The sequence below is a fragment of the Sebastes umbrosus genome, chromosome 1 (assembly GCF_015220745.1).
Source record: "Sebastes umbrosus isolate fSebUmb1 chromosome 1, fSebUmb1.pri, whole genome shotgun sequence".
Classification (NCBI taxonomy): domain Eukaryota; kingdom Metazoa; phylum Chordata; class Actinopteri; order Perciformes; family Sebastidae; genus Sebastes; species Sebastes umbrosus.
In genome coordinates this window covers 27,889,811-27,906,504 of record NC_051269.1, presented here as the reverse complement: position 1 = coordinate 27,906,504, position 16,694 = coordinate 27,889,811, and the positions used below count along the sequence as shown (strand labels likewise).

At 36.1% G+C, this 16,694-nt stretch overlaps 2 protein-coding genes across 7 annotated transcripts; one reads left to right on the top strand and one right to left on the bottom strand.

Annotated features, from left to right (window-relative positions):
* Nucleotides 1–1,216: 1,216 nt before the first annotated feature.
* Nucleotides 1,217–7,869, bottom strand: rhebl1 (Ras homolog, mTORC1 binding like 1). Its single transcript, XM_037761915.1, has 8 exons — nt 7,448–7,869; nt 5,856–5,927; nt 5,678–5,745; nt 4,932–5,014; nt 4,501–4,557; nt 4,359–4,406; nt 3,852–3,933; nt 1,217–2,896 (listed from the first exon to the last, which is right to left on the bottom strand). The coding sequence occupies exons 1-8, from the start codon at nt 7,497–7,499 to the stop codon at nt 2,804–2,806; spliced, it is 555 nt and encodes a 184-aa protein (XP_037617843.1). The 5' UTR covers nt 7,500–7,869; the 3' UTR covers nt 1,217–2,803.
* Nucleotides 7,870–8,003: 134 nt separating this feature from the next.
* LOC119483731 (40S ribosomal protein S26-like) lies at nt 8,004–14,869 on the top strand. Of its 6 annotated transcripts, none has more exons than XR_005205825.1 (4): nt 14,062–14,199; nt 14,302–14,419; nt 14,510–14,586; nt 14,773–14,869. XR_005205825.1 is itself a non-coding variant. In XM_037762170.1 (2 exons), the coding sequence occupies exons 1-2, from the start codon at nt 14,230–14,232 to the stop codon at nt 14,560–14,562; spliced, it is 243 nt and encodes an 80-aa protein (XP_037618098.1). In that variant the 5' UTR covers nt 14,091–14,229; the 3' UTR covers nt 14,563–14,766. The 6 variants fall into 6 exon arrangements, 1 of the variants encoding a protein (XP_037618098.1); XR_005205804.1 differs by having other exon boundaries at nt 14,076–14,210; XR_005205846.1 differs by having other exon boundaries at nt 14,091–14,419; nt 14,522–14,586.
* Nucleotides 14,870–16,694: the final 1,825 nt, after the last annotated feature.

The following is a 16,694-nucleotide window of genomic DNA, read 5'->3' as shown; positions in this document are numbered from 1 at the left end:
TGTTGCCGCACCACAATTTATTCTTCGCGTTTATGGCTTCTTCTTCTTCTTTGGTGTTTATTGTCGGATTGCAACACCAACTTGTAGGTGCATATATACCGCCACCCACCTTGGCAGCATCAGAACAGGCTCTACTTTACATTAGTCATAAACCTCCTGAACTCTGACGTCTCCTCTGTCTGAGTTAAACACGTGCAATGTAAATGTGCAATAACACGTTGGTCACTTTTGCAATGTAAATACTGTAAATCTACTGTTACGAACATGTGCAATAACATATGCTGATCACTCTGTGCAATAATTATGTAATTATCTGACGGACACTTTGTGCAATAATCTGGCAAAACTCATCTCATCAATATACATATTGTATTTTTATATTTTGTAGTGTAAGTTTGGAGAATTATTTAGCATTCTTCCCGATACACCAGTATGATGGTTGGTACCAATGGATTCCTTAGGTTTTTTTAGTTTCATATAATGCCAGTATCTTCACTCTAGCTTTAAAACCTAAAAAATCCCAAGTTGCATTAAAGAAATTAGTGGCGTTAAATTGCATTAACTTTGACAGCCCTAATAAATTCTTGAAATAAATCTATTACCCCTCTCTGAGTTTCCCACACCTTATCTCCATTTGTTCCGAGTATCCGTTCCAAATCCCATTTTCATCCAGCCTCACCCTTTGTTGCAACCCTTCTTCATTATATTTGACACATTGCATTACCACGTTAAGCATTTTCAGAAATAGGCTACAACAGTGCACACATACTTGTGAATTTACTTTTCCCAATAGAAATATTGTTATTTAAACCAGTGTGATCAAACCTTAACCTGGAGAGAACTACCTCCTCCCTTCTTTTCTTTTCTCTACTTCTCCACCTTTACTGTCCTCATCCTACTTTTTCTTCCCTTTTCCAATGTTATTTTTGATTAATTACCAAATGATATGTCCAATATTCCTCATATTTAGTGTTCTTCCTCCTCCCCTCCTAGTTATAGGAGCCGAGCACTTATTGTTTGTAGATGGAGCTCACCTGTGCCTTGCTGCCTCCAAACAGCACAGGTGAGCCTATGGCTCCTCTCTGAGCTCATCAGGGTTATGGCAGACATGAAACACTTTCTAACACTCGACATGAAAAAGATTGAGAACCACTACTGCAGGAGACCTTGCTTTTTGCTACCTAAATAATCCGGCCGAAAATAGCACAATGTCACGTCAAATGAGTAACAGATTTATTTTATATACAAAACTGTTTACAGCAAGATTTCTGTATTAACATTGACCCACGAGGGGATATTGGTGTTCAGGTACACCACCTGCACCGTGGTATCAAGTCAACAGAAGGAGAAAAAAAACCCTTTAAGAGCACCTTGAGTCCTGAAGGGAAGCAAATGAGGGAGTTTGAGGAACTGTAAGGCACAAGACACAGCATCACCAGCTTCTTTTCAACCATCATCAATCAATCAATCAATCAATCAACTACTTACTCAGCAAAGCACTTGATAAAAAGGTACAATTACCCACTACAGGTACAACATGAGGAATATGGGGGGAAATCCACAGTGTGTCATGTCTTTGTAAGGCTACAGGATCTAAGAAAAACAAGTCATTAAGGATCTCAGTGATCATGCAAGTCCACAATGTGAAGTAAATGGACTGCATGCCATCCTGGCCTGCATGAACCATCACAACAAAACCATGAGCTCAAAGATTACTAATCTATAACTCCGTAGCCCTCAGCCACTTAAATAGTCTTACGCAGTGTTAAAATGCAATACAAAAATTGCAACTCAACAATGTTCATAATTATAACGCATTTATAAGAATATACTCTACTTAGGATATTGAAGGGAGAGCAAACCAGCACCACTCAAAATATAACCAATAGTATCAAACCAATTTCTAGGATTCTATTTATATTGTATAAAAAGGCCATAACTGGTAAATACCAAACATCTATTCCAATCTATACTAAATTTCTCTGAGGGTTGTCCGTAAGATAACATCTTTATTACAGTAAATAAGGAGAAATTAAACTGTAGAAACAAAAGAGGACTAATCTGCTTAGCAGAAGAGCTTAAATGTGAGTTGTTAGATATACAAATAGATTCCTCCATCGTGAAGACACAGCTCAAAGGTTCACTGGTGAAAGGTACCTGAAGATGAGTTTATAAGAATTACAGTGAGAAGAAGTGTGAAACCAGTGACATTTGTTTCCCGGATGTTTCAAGGAAACCATTTGTGAGAGATACTGACATTTTAACACCACATTTAAAGCAATGTGAACTGTGACTCTCCATCACTGTCAAAAAAAATACCTGTTAATGAAATAATACAAGCCCTACCTGTACATTAACTACTCAAAGTGTTATGAGAGTTAACCCAATGATGTCTCAAACATCACATTTACAAGTAGTTATTACTATAATACGTTCATGAATTTTATATAATTAATTGGGACCAATATGTTTGGTAATATTATTTTGTTTTCTGAGCATTTGGTTGAACTCCAAAGTCAAGATTTTTCCCAGTTATAGATTACATTTCAAAAGAAAACGGTGCTTCTTTGTCTAAAACAAAGATGAATCTTGCTCTTACAAACTTCTCCCTGCGGTTACAATTAGTGGGATAGTTTACCAACGTCTGGGCAGTTGCCTTGCTATGTAAATCAATGAGGTGTCACAGTCGAGCAGAAAAGTTCCACTGTGGTGTCTTGGTGTCGGTGAGGTCACAATTGGCAAGCTGGTGAAGTTGTGCCCCCTGTCTTCAGCAAATGAGCTTACTGATGTCCTGGGTACACGTTTACATCACAGCGCACTTCTTCTCCTCTGGGGGCGCGTTCCCATCAGCTTTCTCCATCTCCAAAATGATCCGCTTGAAAACCTCCACAGCAGTCTGCATTGCAAGAATATTGTCATCAGAGTGTGTCAGAATTACGCTACGTTCCAAATCCCATACGTTGTCTTTACCATTAGTACAAACCGGAGTTGCACTTACAAAGTACGTATTATTGCATGTAGTATGCATACAATTGGGACATACTACTTCGTCATAACATTGCGCTTTTGAACTTTGAACCATCTTGCTCATATATCCGCTGCGCAGAGGATTGTGGTTCCGAATAATCAGAAAAGCATGCTGGCTTGCATACTGCGAAATGTGACCGGATGTAGTAGAACATCCTGGTATTTTTGGCATGCTGCATTTGACATACTGGTTGCGTCCGATATTCCATACAAACATGCGAGATATTTTAGTTTCCCGAAACCTTAGTATGAAATCAATAGTTATACGAATTGCATACTATTTCCGGTGAAATATTACAGTATGCAAAACTGGACACTACAGTGGCATAAATGTCCCACAATGCAATGCGGTAGTGACAACAACGTTCATAAAAAATGTTGACGGACAGCTCTGTAACATCAATAACACTTCAATTTAGTGTAAGTATAAGATTTCACTTTGCTAGGTGTAATAATATATTTTAAGTTAATTCAGACTTTGATTCTCACAAACCACCGTTTTGGACACATGAGGTTGGCAAGGGTTACCATGGTTACACGTCTCCAACCGGCAAGAAGGGTCTCAGGAAGTGACGACGTAAATTACTGCTCAGTGCATCCAAAAAGATACATACTGCTGATTATTCAGACAAAAGTATGTTAAACGATAGTACACCTATTGAGTATGTAAAGCATAGTATGCGATTTTTGAGGAAGCCACTATGTATTCGGACATACTAAATCCTTTTCGTGCATATTAGATAGTATGGGTATTGGAACGCACAGCCTACAGTATATGTGGACTACATTGATGAGTCGGTACTCAAAGAAATATCCATCATTACCTCATTCTCCTTGGCTGAGGACTCTATGAATGCAGCACCCCAGGAATCAGCGAGTTTCTTTCCCTCCTCTGGCTTGATAACCCTGGGAAAATTAAATGGAAACTTCGCTTACTGAAAACAGAAAACACCTTTTGTATCATATTTGGCTACACAGGCAATACGTGTTCATAGAGAGCACCAGGAATGAGTCCTAAAACCCAGAAATGAGTTAGCATTGTAGCACTTCTGGTTCCCTCCTCTGGAAGTCAGTGGGTTTTTTTTAATGGACTTTTAGTTATAAGCCTGAAATAAGGTCTGTGGCTAACACAAGATTAAGAGATTTTAACATTTTGTTCTACGACATAAAATAAATCAGTTATTATTAACTATATATCATTAAAATATATCATTATATATTGAGTGTTTTTTAGACCAAAAAGTTTGACATTATTATCAGTGTTATTTTTAATCTGACAATAACAACACAATGCACTTTATATTCTGAAGACTATCAATAATCCTGATTACCTTTCCATGTGGAGATCTTTTTTGTTCCCTACAAGAACAGTTGGGACCCTAAAAAGACAAAAAAAAAGAACGTGGTTGTAAAATCACTTGAAAAAACAACATTTTGGAATCGTTGAATTTGAAAAGATCCAACTAAACTTACTGAATCTTCCCAACCATGTCTAGCAGCTTGTCGTGTAGAACCTGCACAACTTCAAAACTGAACAAAGACAGACATCAAAGTACTTTTAGATACTGCTCTGAGAGTAATCAGTATGTAACTCTAACCTGGATGTTACTTACTGACTTCCTATTATTATAATTCATTGCCAGTCTAAAGAGCCATATACTTTGGCATAGTTGGTTAAAGCAATGGGCAGAACAGGCACCCAATGAAGTTAAATACAACAACAAATGGAACATTATAAACCTATAAATGGTATTATTTAACACGGCTGGTGTATGTACACAACAGTGGGTTTAACCCTTGTAAATCACACATATAGTGTTGTCTACCTAATATAGTGTTTTAAGACTTTCAACAGTGTATGCCTCATTATTCATACCGATATGAAAATTCAACCATCCACTCACCTTTTATTGGAAGTCACTGCATAGACAAGGACATACCCATGGATGTCCATTGAGTGGGATTGGTGGAAAATTGAGTACTCATCCTAGAGACAGAGACAAGGTATTATAATCTTATTGGGTATGACTGTTACCAAAAACAACACATTATCAAATGGAGTCAGACATGCAAGACTATAGCTTCTAGAATAACTGCCACTACAGTTGCTCCAATACCGATACCAGTATCGGAAATGCGTCTGATACGTCACTTAATGGAGCATTTGGAACCAAGATACAATTTGCCAAGTCGCAAATACATCTGTTAAATAATAATAATAATAATCACTATACATTTCACGCTGGTGTCGGATTGGTACTCGGTATCGGCCGATACCGCAAATTCAGGTATTGGAATCGTTATCAGGAAGGAAAAAATGGTATTTGAACATCTCTACTTGGCATTTTCAATTAAATAGACAACTTGTCAATCTGACATCAGAGTACATGTCATAATACCATAATACCAAAGTTAGCAAAGTTACAGCTAAGTCATATGGGTGATATGGCAAGGTAGATAACTCTGACTCATGATATTAACTGGCTAACTAACGCTAAATTGGACATTCAAGAGTCTCTACATATCTTGCTTAAAACTAACATAACAAACCAGCGTTTTAACCTGAGGTTAAATATTAGGATTTAACAGATCAGACGTGTTGATTTAAAACCAAGAGTTTAGTGTCAGATATGGTAGATGAACAACTTACTTGTCCAGCTGTATCAACCAGCTGAAGATTGAAGTCTTGACCATTCACACAGACCAATTTGTTAAAGGCTGGGGAGAGGAATGAACCAGTTTTACAAAACACTTCTTTACATTAAGCCAGAACCATTGTGATTTTCTTTGCTGCATTATCTGAATAACAATCCAATAATAACACATACTGTTTTCGATGGTGGGGTCATAGGAGTCGACAAACTGTCCTTCCACAAACTGTATTGTAAGAGACGACTTTCCTGTGCATGGCAAAGAAACAGTAACATGGTTGTTTTACTACCATTTTAATACAATGTTAAAACCATCTCTTTCTTTATAACAATAAACATTACAATACTAAACACACACACTCGCAAAAACTGTGTCAGTATAGTGGCTTATTGATGGCTATATATGAAACCTTATAAAAGACAAAACACCAAATTCTGTGACGTTTTAAATTATGTGACCTGATTAGGGCTGCAACTAACAACTATTTGTATTGTCAATTAATCTACTGATTATTTTCTTGATTAATCGATTAGTTGTTTAGTCTATAAAATGTCAGAAAATGGTGAAAAATGTTGATCAGACATTTCCCAAAGCCCAAGTCTTTGTAGTATTTAGATAGGGTCACAAATTTAGCAGATAGCTGTGATTTTGGTGTACTGAAATCTGAGCTGTCAGATTCTGTGACACATATTGACAGGTGAAGTGCTGCCACAGCATATCAAAATGTGTGATGCTCTGTGCATCGATGGGGTCATTTTCTACCGTACAGTTTCTGAGTAGTTCTTCCACAACTGGAAACACAAGCCATGTCATTTTTGTGCTTAATTGTGTGTGATGGCTAGTAGTATGTGATTTAGTATGATCGAAACTTTAGCAATGGCAATACAGCTGAAAGATGTTTTAATACAGTTAACACAAAATCTGAGTGGTCACAGATTTCAGTGTAACAACCTCATGTGTTGCTGGCACAGATTTCAGCTTAACACACAAGGACATTTTAGGATATAAACTACACGTATTTACTTGGTAGGAGGTCGAATATGTTTACAGGATGATTTCCTTACATTCTAGACATTAACTACATACTTTTTTTATGTCACGTTAGACATGCTAGAGTTTCAACACCTGGCTCCACACCAGGATGTCCCTGCTAACTTTGTTTTCACAGAACACGTTATAACTAGTAACAGATGGCTACAGCTATATACAACAAGATAATATTAGAGTAATTTAGTAGTAAACTGCTCAGTAAACACACGTAGCACAAAGAAACACGGAGTAATGTAGCGTTACAGGCGTTAGTCGGATGATGACTCAGTGTTTACTATTTTAAAAACGTTGTAGATCTCAGAAGTGGCAGACAAAAACAATGAGTGGCTGGTAGAAATGTTCAGTGACCTGCCACGGTGTCAGGAGAGGGAAAAGGTTAATTCCAGACCCTGTTCGTTAGACATGCTAGACTAAAAGTTTCAACACCAGGATGTCCCTGCTAACTTTGTTTTCACAGAACACGTTATAACTAGTAACAGATCGCTACAGCTATACAGCAAGTTAACATTAGTGTAATTTAGTGAATAAACTGCTCAGCAAACACACGTAGCACAAAGAAACACGGAGTAATGTAGCTTTACGGGCGTTAGTCGGATACACTAAAAGAGGAAAACAAAGCCAGGACGTTAGCATGTTAGCTCGCTAGCATTAGAACACACTAACATTAGCCTGTTAGCATGCTAACTAACATTAGCCGAGCTCGTGTTGCTTTACTCACCTACAGATCTGTAACCTATTACAGCAATCTTTCGATGTTTGGGTTGAGGCATGTTTGGTGAAACACGATGTTGAAGAAGTGTTAATAGCGTAGTATAAAGTAGTATAATGTAGTAGACCGCCTAGTAGTTTAACTATCTAAACAAACTTTATCGACACATTCGTCTCGTCATCACGTGACAACAACAAACTTTTCGGAGCTGCCCGCTCGAGCTCTTGTTGCTGGGCCTCGAGCTGGAAGTTTAAGTACAACAAGTACAACTTGTACTAACTCAAAACACGGTCACTTTCTGTATCTGATAATGTAATCAATGTATCGATCGATGGGTTTGAAAATTATGGATTTATCGTTTCCAACTGAAATTTAAACGAAAAAAAAGAACGCTCGTTGAACAGCGGTTAGGATTCGCAAGTCAAACTGACGGAAACTGTCATTGTGTGAGCGAGCACACCGTCGTAAAACCAGCACATACGTCATAACTGACACGGTACACGCGCTGTGGGCAGTTTGTACAGTAGAGGTCACTGCCAGCCTCTTCAGACTGTTCCAGACTACACTGACCTTCAGGACACAATCACCACTATGTAAATACATGTTCAGTCCTTCATATCAACAAGTGTGGGTTTCCATTGTTGCAGTATAGAACAATATGGCAGAGGTTTGTAAATGTAAAAAAAAACTAGACAGATGTTCAGTCACAACCTCATCTGAACAGATTTAAGATAAGATAAGATGAGATAAGATAAGATAAGATAAGATAAGATATTCCTTTATTAGTCCAGCAGTGGGGAAATGTGCAGTGTACAGCAGCAAAGGGGATAGTGCAAAAAACAAGATGCATCAGCTAACACAGTAAAAAAAGAGCTAAACAAAGTGTAACAAAATATGAACCATTTAAATAGAAGGAAGTATAAAAATAGGGGCAGTATATACAGTATTGACAATAAACAGACTATTAACAAAATTGCACAAGTGGAAAATGATATTGCACAGTGAGAATGAATGAATGAAATTCCACCTGAAAATATCAGGTTATTGTCAGGTTGTATTGCATGTGCATATTGTATATTATAAATTGTGTATTATAAATAATATAAAATATAAAACAAATAGTCAAATGATTAAGATAAATATGTAAGTAATTAATTGGTATTGTGATTAAGTTATATTATAAGTAATGAATTGGTATTCTGGATTGATAACAAATTTATATTTTGATAATTGGATAATTATATCAGTAATTAATTTATATTTCTGTATGACACAGATTAAAGGTACTAATTATAGTTAGAATAATTATAAATAATAATAATTATAGTTAGACAGCTTTAGGAAAATTGAATTGGAGTATATGTATGGCTCAATAAGGAAGATGGTTAATAATTCATAATTGACTTATGGAGAAGGGGTGGGATTAAATAAATTTATACTTCTTCTCACTCCTTTTCGAATATGTAAATCAAGGCATCAAGTGTTGACCATTTATTTTTCTTACTCTTTTCATTGTATGTAAATACTACTTGTTTCCGACTGTCCACTTGTTGGTATGATCACTCTCTTTCTTTACTTTTTATTTTTTATTTTTTTTTGTATTCTACATGTTCTAAATAAATTTTGAAATTAAATGAAATGTACAGTCTTTCATATCAACAAGTGTGGGTTTGCCATTGTTGCAGTATAGAACAATATGGCAGACGTTTGTAAATGTAAAAAAAAGACAGATGTTCAGTCACAACCTCATCTGAACAGATGTACTGTACATCCAGGAAACACCCATCTGAGAAGATGCAATGGGGATTAGTGTGTAGGAAGTTAAATAGCTCCTCTGTAGGCTCTCTATATTGTGCTTATCTGACCTGCCATCTACCCCAAAAGACTACACAAATACTGCATATCCGTCTGGGGAGAACCCTGAGCTAAGTCATTATCTTATAGTGTCGACATGTAATGGTAGATAGTAAATCTCTTTTGATAATAAAAGTGAAATAGAAAGAGGAGCACTCTTTTTATACATGCACATTATATGATCAGTTTACAAGTGATACACCAAATTCTGTAACCTTTTAAATTATGTGACCCGATTAGGGCTGTAACTAACGACTATTTTCATTGTCAACAATCTATCGATTATTTTCTTGATTAATTTATTATTTGTTTGGTCTATATAATGTCAGAAAATGGTGAAAAATGTTGATCGGACATTTCCCAAAGTCCAAGATGACGTCCTCAAATGTCTTGTTTTATCCACAACTCAAAGATATTCAGTTTACTGTCATAGAGGAGTAAAGAAACCAGAAAATATTCACATTTAAGAAGCTGGAATCAGAGAATTTAGACTTTTTTTTCGTAAAAAAATTACTCAAACCGGTTAATCGATTATCAAAATAGTTGCCGATTAATTTAATAGTTGACAACTAATCGATCGACTAATCTAAACCTGATCAGGAATTTCAGCTATATTGCCATGGTAAATATTTTGATCATATTAAATCACATACTATTAGCCATCACACACAATTAAGCACAGAAATGACATGGCTTGTGTTTCCAGTTGTGGAAGAACTGGCATGGCCATTTTCAAAGAGGTCCCTTGACCTCTGACCTCAAGATATGTGAATGAAAATGGGTTCTATGGGTACCCACGAGTCTCCCCTTTACAGACATGCCCACTTTATGATAATCACATGCAGTTTTATGCAGTATAAACGTGTTATTTTCGCCTATTCTAAAACGGTGTATTTGAATATTTCTGCATACTGGGATCAATAAACAGTCTTGAATTACATAAATTGGGTATGACTGTAAAGCTGAGACTCTTGTGGAACCAATGAGTCCAATTGTATTCGTGTCTGATGATGTTAGTCCCTATAGTAGCCATTTCATTGCAGTGAGACCATTTTTTAAAATTTGACCTCAATGTATAAAATGACCTGTGGTGACCTCTAGGATAATCACAGCCTCATGAACCACACACACAAACTAGAGACCTAGGGTGTTCAAAGGATGGATGGCTTTCCTAGGTAGATTGATAGTCATTAATAAGAAAATAAAAATCAATTAGTTAATTAATTTAAATAAATTGTGAAAATGTTTAAGGGCTTAGAACATGATGACATAAATTTGTGATGGCCATTCCCCATGCTGTTATGTTTCATAAGTTGCAGGAATTGTTGGTTGCACCAAGATGTGGTGCTAAATTTAACCATTTTTTTATCATTCAAGAATTGATGAAAATTATCAATAATCCCTCCAATATACCACATTAAGACACCAAGACCTTGAGGAACACCATAGAAAAAGCCATGCTGTGATTTGGTATCAAAAACTTTTGACATTTGGAGATTTCTGCAATAATTGCATTTTTCAGAAATTGGATGGCGAGCACTTCTGTTCTGGAAACTGATCAGAAACCCCCTTAATGTCTTGAGTGGGTAAATTATTTTGTAACTCGTGACCCACAATGATCTGATTCAAGATATGACGGTTGGTAGCTCATGTCCTTCAGTCTGGTCAACAAGGTGTATCAGGGTGAAGAAAGGCACAATACAATGAGATAATAACACCCAAACCATTTTAAAATATGAACAGATTAGTGTTGGTTTGCAGTTTGATGTTGTTATGAAAGGGAAAATGTTAAAAACTTTTAAAGAGCCCAAACTCTTCAGTAATCTCTAAAAGTGTGGCAGTGATACTCTTCTTTCCTTTTGAGAAAAACATTCCATCAGTTTTTCTCACATTGAGAGAAATGTGCAGGTCATTAATGTATTCCATAAAATAGTTTAATATAATCATAGTATTCTGGCAGGTATCAGTGCAACAAAAGCAGTCATAGAAAAGAAAAAACAAACATTTCATACACCGCGCCACACGGCATTCACACAAAGGCCTTCATGTTCAACTTGAGGATATCAGTACAGTATTGTTTTTAGTACAACTTGAGGAGACCTATCTCTCAAAAAATCCTTTTTTTTATTTATCAAAAGACGTTAAACTTGTCAAATGTTGTTTAAACACAAACAGCCATACAAGAACTTTGTCTGAATATATGTCTTAAATTGATGCCAGTTTTCGATACTTGACAGTTTTTGATACCAGATGCTGAGAGGACACTTTGTTCTGTACCAAAGTAGTATTTCCAGTTCCAGTCCTAGTTGTCAGGCTGTTATTGTCTTTCCAACTGTGGCATTTAGGGATGTTCATAATTAACCGTTAACCAACATTAAGCATTTTAACTAATAAACGCTATCGGTTAAAACGGTTAAAAGAAAAGAAATTAATTAATTAAAAAGCTGAGCGGTTCGTCACTTTAAGGAGAAAAGCTGGTCCACCTTAACAGCCCACCCAACTTTTTTTTTTAACGTGTGATGTAATAGCAGCTTGTTCGAGACCCCGCAGCCATCACATGCATTTGATGACCCACTTTACAATATTCAAAAGCTAATAAACAGTAGTCACTCCATCAAGCACCGATAAAACATCTCCTAAATGATGTTGACATGGCGAATTAACCTACTGATGTGCAGGAGTTTGTCTTTTGATATCCTTTTTCTTTCCCTTAATTGTTAATGTTGAAGTACCTTTACAAGCCTGTGTAAAAATTGTGTAACGTTGATTGAAATGGACTGCAACATTTAAGCACTGTTGGTGTTAAATGTTTAAAAGCTAGTAGTTGGTACATAACTTGGTAAGGATATCAGTACAGTATTGTTTTTAGTACACCTTGAAGAGACCTATCTCTCAAAAAATCCATTTTTTATTTATCAAAAGAAGTTATAAACTTGTCAAATGTTGTTTAAACACAAACAGCCATACAAGAACTTTATCTGAATATATGTCTTAAATTGATGCCAGTTTTCGGTACTTGACAGTTTTTGATACCAGATGCTGCGAGGACACTTTGTTCTGTACCAAAGTAGTATTTCCAGTTCCAGTCCTAGTTGTCAGGCTGTAACTGTCTTTCCAACTCTGGCATTTATGGATGTTCATAATTAACCGTTAACCGACATTAAGCATTTTAACTGATTAACGCTATTGATTAAAACAGTTAAAATAAATATTTATAATTAATTAAAAAACAGAGCGGCTCGTCACTGTAAGGAGAAAAGCTGGTCCACCTTAACAGCCCACCTTAAGAGCCAGAGTTGCAAGATACAGGATGTCGGCTCCGGTTCTCCGGTTTCTGGCTCGCCCGGGGCTCGTTTTATTCATCAAAATATCATTTTTTATTTACCAAAAACATCATTTTTTTTATTTCACAAGAAATCCTTTTTTTTTATTTCTGAAAAGAAATCCTTTTTTTTATTTACCAAAAAAAAAACATTTTTTTATTTATCAAAAGAAGTTAAACTTGTCAAATGTTGTTTAAACACAAGCAGCCATACAAGAACTTTGTCTGAATATATGTCTTAAATTGATGCCAGTTTTCGATACTTGACAGTTTTTGATACCAGATGCTGAGAGGACACTTTGTTCTGTACCAAAGTAGTATTTCCAGTTCCAGTCCTAGTTGTCAGGCTGTAATTGTCTTTCCAACTCTGGCATTTATGGATGTTCATAATTAACCGTTAACCGACATTAAGCATTTTAACCGATTAACGCTATCAGTTAAAACGGTTAAAGGAAATATTTATAATTAATTAAAAAGCTGAGCGGTTCGTCACTTTAAGGAGAAAAGCTGGTCCACCTTAACAGCCCACCCAACTTTTATTTACCTGTGATGTAATGTCAGCTGGTTCGAGACACAGCAGCTATATATTTGATGATCCACTTTACAATATTCACTCTACTCTTTCCAGCTTCCCAAGCAACATGGTGAGTTGTTTTCTAGTGGGTCGTGAGACTTAAACAGAAGTAACTGTCGTTTTATTCAAATTATCAAACTTAAAATGCTCTTATTAGGTATTGTAATTACACAGCTAAACTACAACGTAAGGGATAGTCATAAAATGTCTCTCTAGTTTATTAAGAAATGTTTAAAAGCTAGTAGTTGGTACATAACTTGGTAAGGATATCACTACAGTATTGTTTTTAGTAAACCTTGAGGAGCCCTTACTCTCAAAAAATCATTTTTTTTATTTATCAATTATTTTTTTTATTTATCAAAAGACGTTAAACTTGTCAAATGTTGTTTAAACACAAACAGCCATACAAGAACTTTATCTGAATATATGTCTTAAATTGATGCCAGTTTTCGGTACTTGACAGTTTTTGATACCAGATGCTGAGAGGACACTTTGTTCTGTACCAAAGTAGTATTTCCAGTTCCAGTCCTAGTTGTCTGGCTGTAATTGTCTTTCCAACTGTGGCATTTAGGGATGTTCATAATTAACCGTTAACCAACATTAAGCATTTTAACTAATAAACGCTATCGGTTAAAACGGTTAAAAGAAAATATTTATAATTCATTAATAAGCTGAGTGGCTCGTCAATTTAAGGAGAAAAGCTGGTCCACCTTAACAGCCCACCTTAAGAGGCAGATGCGGAGCCAGAGTTGCAGGATACAGGATGTCGGCTCCGGTCTCTCCGGTCTCTGGCTCGCTCAGGGCTCGTTTGAGCGTTGAGCGGAGGAGCAGTAGTTTCTTAGCATTTATTCAGCGACGAATAAAGTGTACACACACTGCTACACCTACGTTCACAGCTATAACTCTCCCGGATGGGTGAACTGGGTTCTCAGTTGTCTGTTGTGCTCATACACTGCAGCTAGCGCGAGTCACAAATCTTGTCGGTTAACGGTTAATAATCGGTTAACGAGGGTCGGTTATCGGTTAAGAACATTTTTCAAAATGAGCATCCCTTGTTCCAGTCCTAGTTGTCAGGCTGCAATTGTCTTTCTAACTGTGGCATTTGTTTTACAGACCAAGAGAAGAATGAACAACGGTGGTGCCAAGAAGGGCCGTGGCCACGTGCAGCCCATCCGCAACATCGTGGAGGCTGCTGCCGTGAGAGACATCTCAGATGCCAGCGTCTTTGACTGTAAGTGTTTTTCATTCATGCATCATCTGTTCTTTGTATTTTGATCCTGGATGCTTGTCCTCATCTGAGCCTTTCTCCTTCCTCCTGCAGCCCACCACCCAGGTTCAGGCCTGCAAAGTCCTATTTCACAGAGGATGATTTGACGAGTCACAGCAGGAAAAGCACAGGTGAAACTAATATGATTAATGGTTTTGTTACCTTCAGATGAGTAGGTAAGCAGAGTGTTGGAACTGGCACACCTGAATGCAATCATTATTTGTTAACCTGTGTTTGACGAGTCACATTCTCCACAGTGAGAAGCATCTATATCAGATTTGGATCTTAATCATTTTTGTTTGTTTCTTTTGTTACAGGCCGGTGCACCAAGAGCCCCTCCTAAGACCATGTAAAGCAGAATTTGAAGATGCTGTACACCTAAAGAATAAATTCAAAAGTCTTTAAAAGCTTTAATGTGTGATGCTCGTTATTCTCAACTAACCACTAGTTGTGTAGTTTTAGGAAAGACAGGCCTGTCAAGTATTTTATTTGGAATAGACTTTTCTTACAGTACAAAACTTACAGTAGTTTAAGATCGAATTACGCAAATGCATAATTACAATATGATACATTTAAAAAGGCTCTGCAGTTATTTAAAGCGATTTCAGACCATTTACAGGATGGGAAGGTTAACAAAGATGGTATCACCAAGACAGGATATATTATAGATTACAACTGACAAAACCCATTTTGAAATAAACACCGGTTTCACTCTGTGGACTGAAATGTGTTCAAAGAAATTATTTTTTTTTTTATTTAATGTGTAAGGACGGTAGTGAACTTCCACTCCACACTGCACTCATTCATGTCATAGCAGCATGCGCCAAACGCCATGCACATTTAGTCTCTGATAAATTAGTAGAATTGGTTCTTTGCCAACACATTAATGAAAATCAACCCAACTTTTGGTGAATAACAATACAAAAACAGTCATACAAATGAATTGCTGAAAATGCCAACACCCAACACTGGGCTTGAGTCCACAACCCTGAAATCATCAATCAAAGAGTTTCACACTCTATCAACTGAGCTAGCCGAGATAACCTTTATAAGCTTTCTGGCTTTTTGTTTTGGCTTTGATAAACCAGAACAACTTGACACACAGTATTGAGCTGTATCTCAAATTAATCTTCAGGTTCCCAGCTTTCAGATTATGTAAACCACTTCTATGTGACATCTACTGTTGACTTTTTTTTTCTACCAATGAACATCCCCTGTCCCCTACCCCTCTATAAAAAAAGAGGGCAGAATGGAAAGGGGTTAATCAAAAACACAGCTAAGTCACTAGAATATGAAAAACATTGTTGTGGTTTGTTTTTATCTCAAATATAATGCACTTTTGAGAGTATTCCCTTTAGCCCAGGGGTCAGCAACCTTAACTATCAAAAGAGCCATTTTAGGCAAATAAAAAAATAAATTAAAAATCCGTCTGGAGCTGCAAAACATTTGATCATTGTGATGAAGGTAACACAGTTTATAGTCTAAGTATATAGTATATAAGTCTAATGAAATGAGGGCCAAAGTGCAAATGTACTACAGAGTATTAGGGCTACATTGAGGGAAAAAACATCTGAGATTTCCAGAATAAAGTCATAACTTTATGAGAAAAAAAGACGTAATATTACGAGAATAAAGTCATAACTTTACGGGAAAAAAGTTGTAATGTTCCGAGAGGAAAGTGAAAAAAATCATAATGTTACGAGAAGAAAGCCACAACTTTACGAGAAAAAAAGTCTTAATAATATGAGAATAAAGTCAGAAGTTTGCGAGAAAAAAGTCGTAATATTACGACTTTATTCTCGTAATATTACGACTTTATCGTAAAGTCATAACTTTACGAGAAAAAAATAAAATAACTCGTAAAATTACTACTTTATAATATTGACTTTATTCTCATAATACTACGACTTTTTTCTTTTAAACTTATGACTTTATTCTCATAATATTACAACTTTTTTTCTCATAAACTTGTGACTTTATTGTCGTAATATAATGACTTTATTCTCATAATATTACAACTTTTTTTCTCATAAACTTGTGACTTTATTCTCGTAATATTATGACTTTATTCTCATAATATTACAACTTTTTTTCTCATAAACTTGTGACTTTATTGTCGTAATATAATGACTTTATTCTCATAATATTACAACTTTTTTTCTCATAAACTTGTGACTTTATTCTCATAATATTACAACTTTTTTTCTCATAAACTTGTGACTTTATTCTCGTAATATTA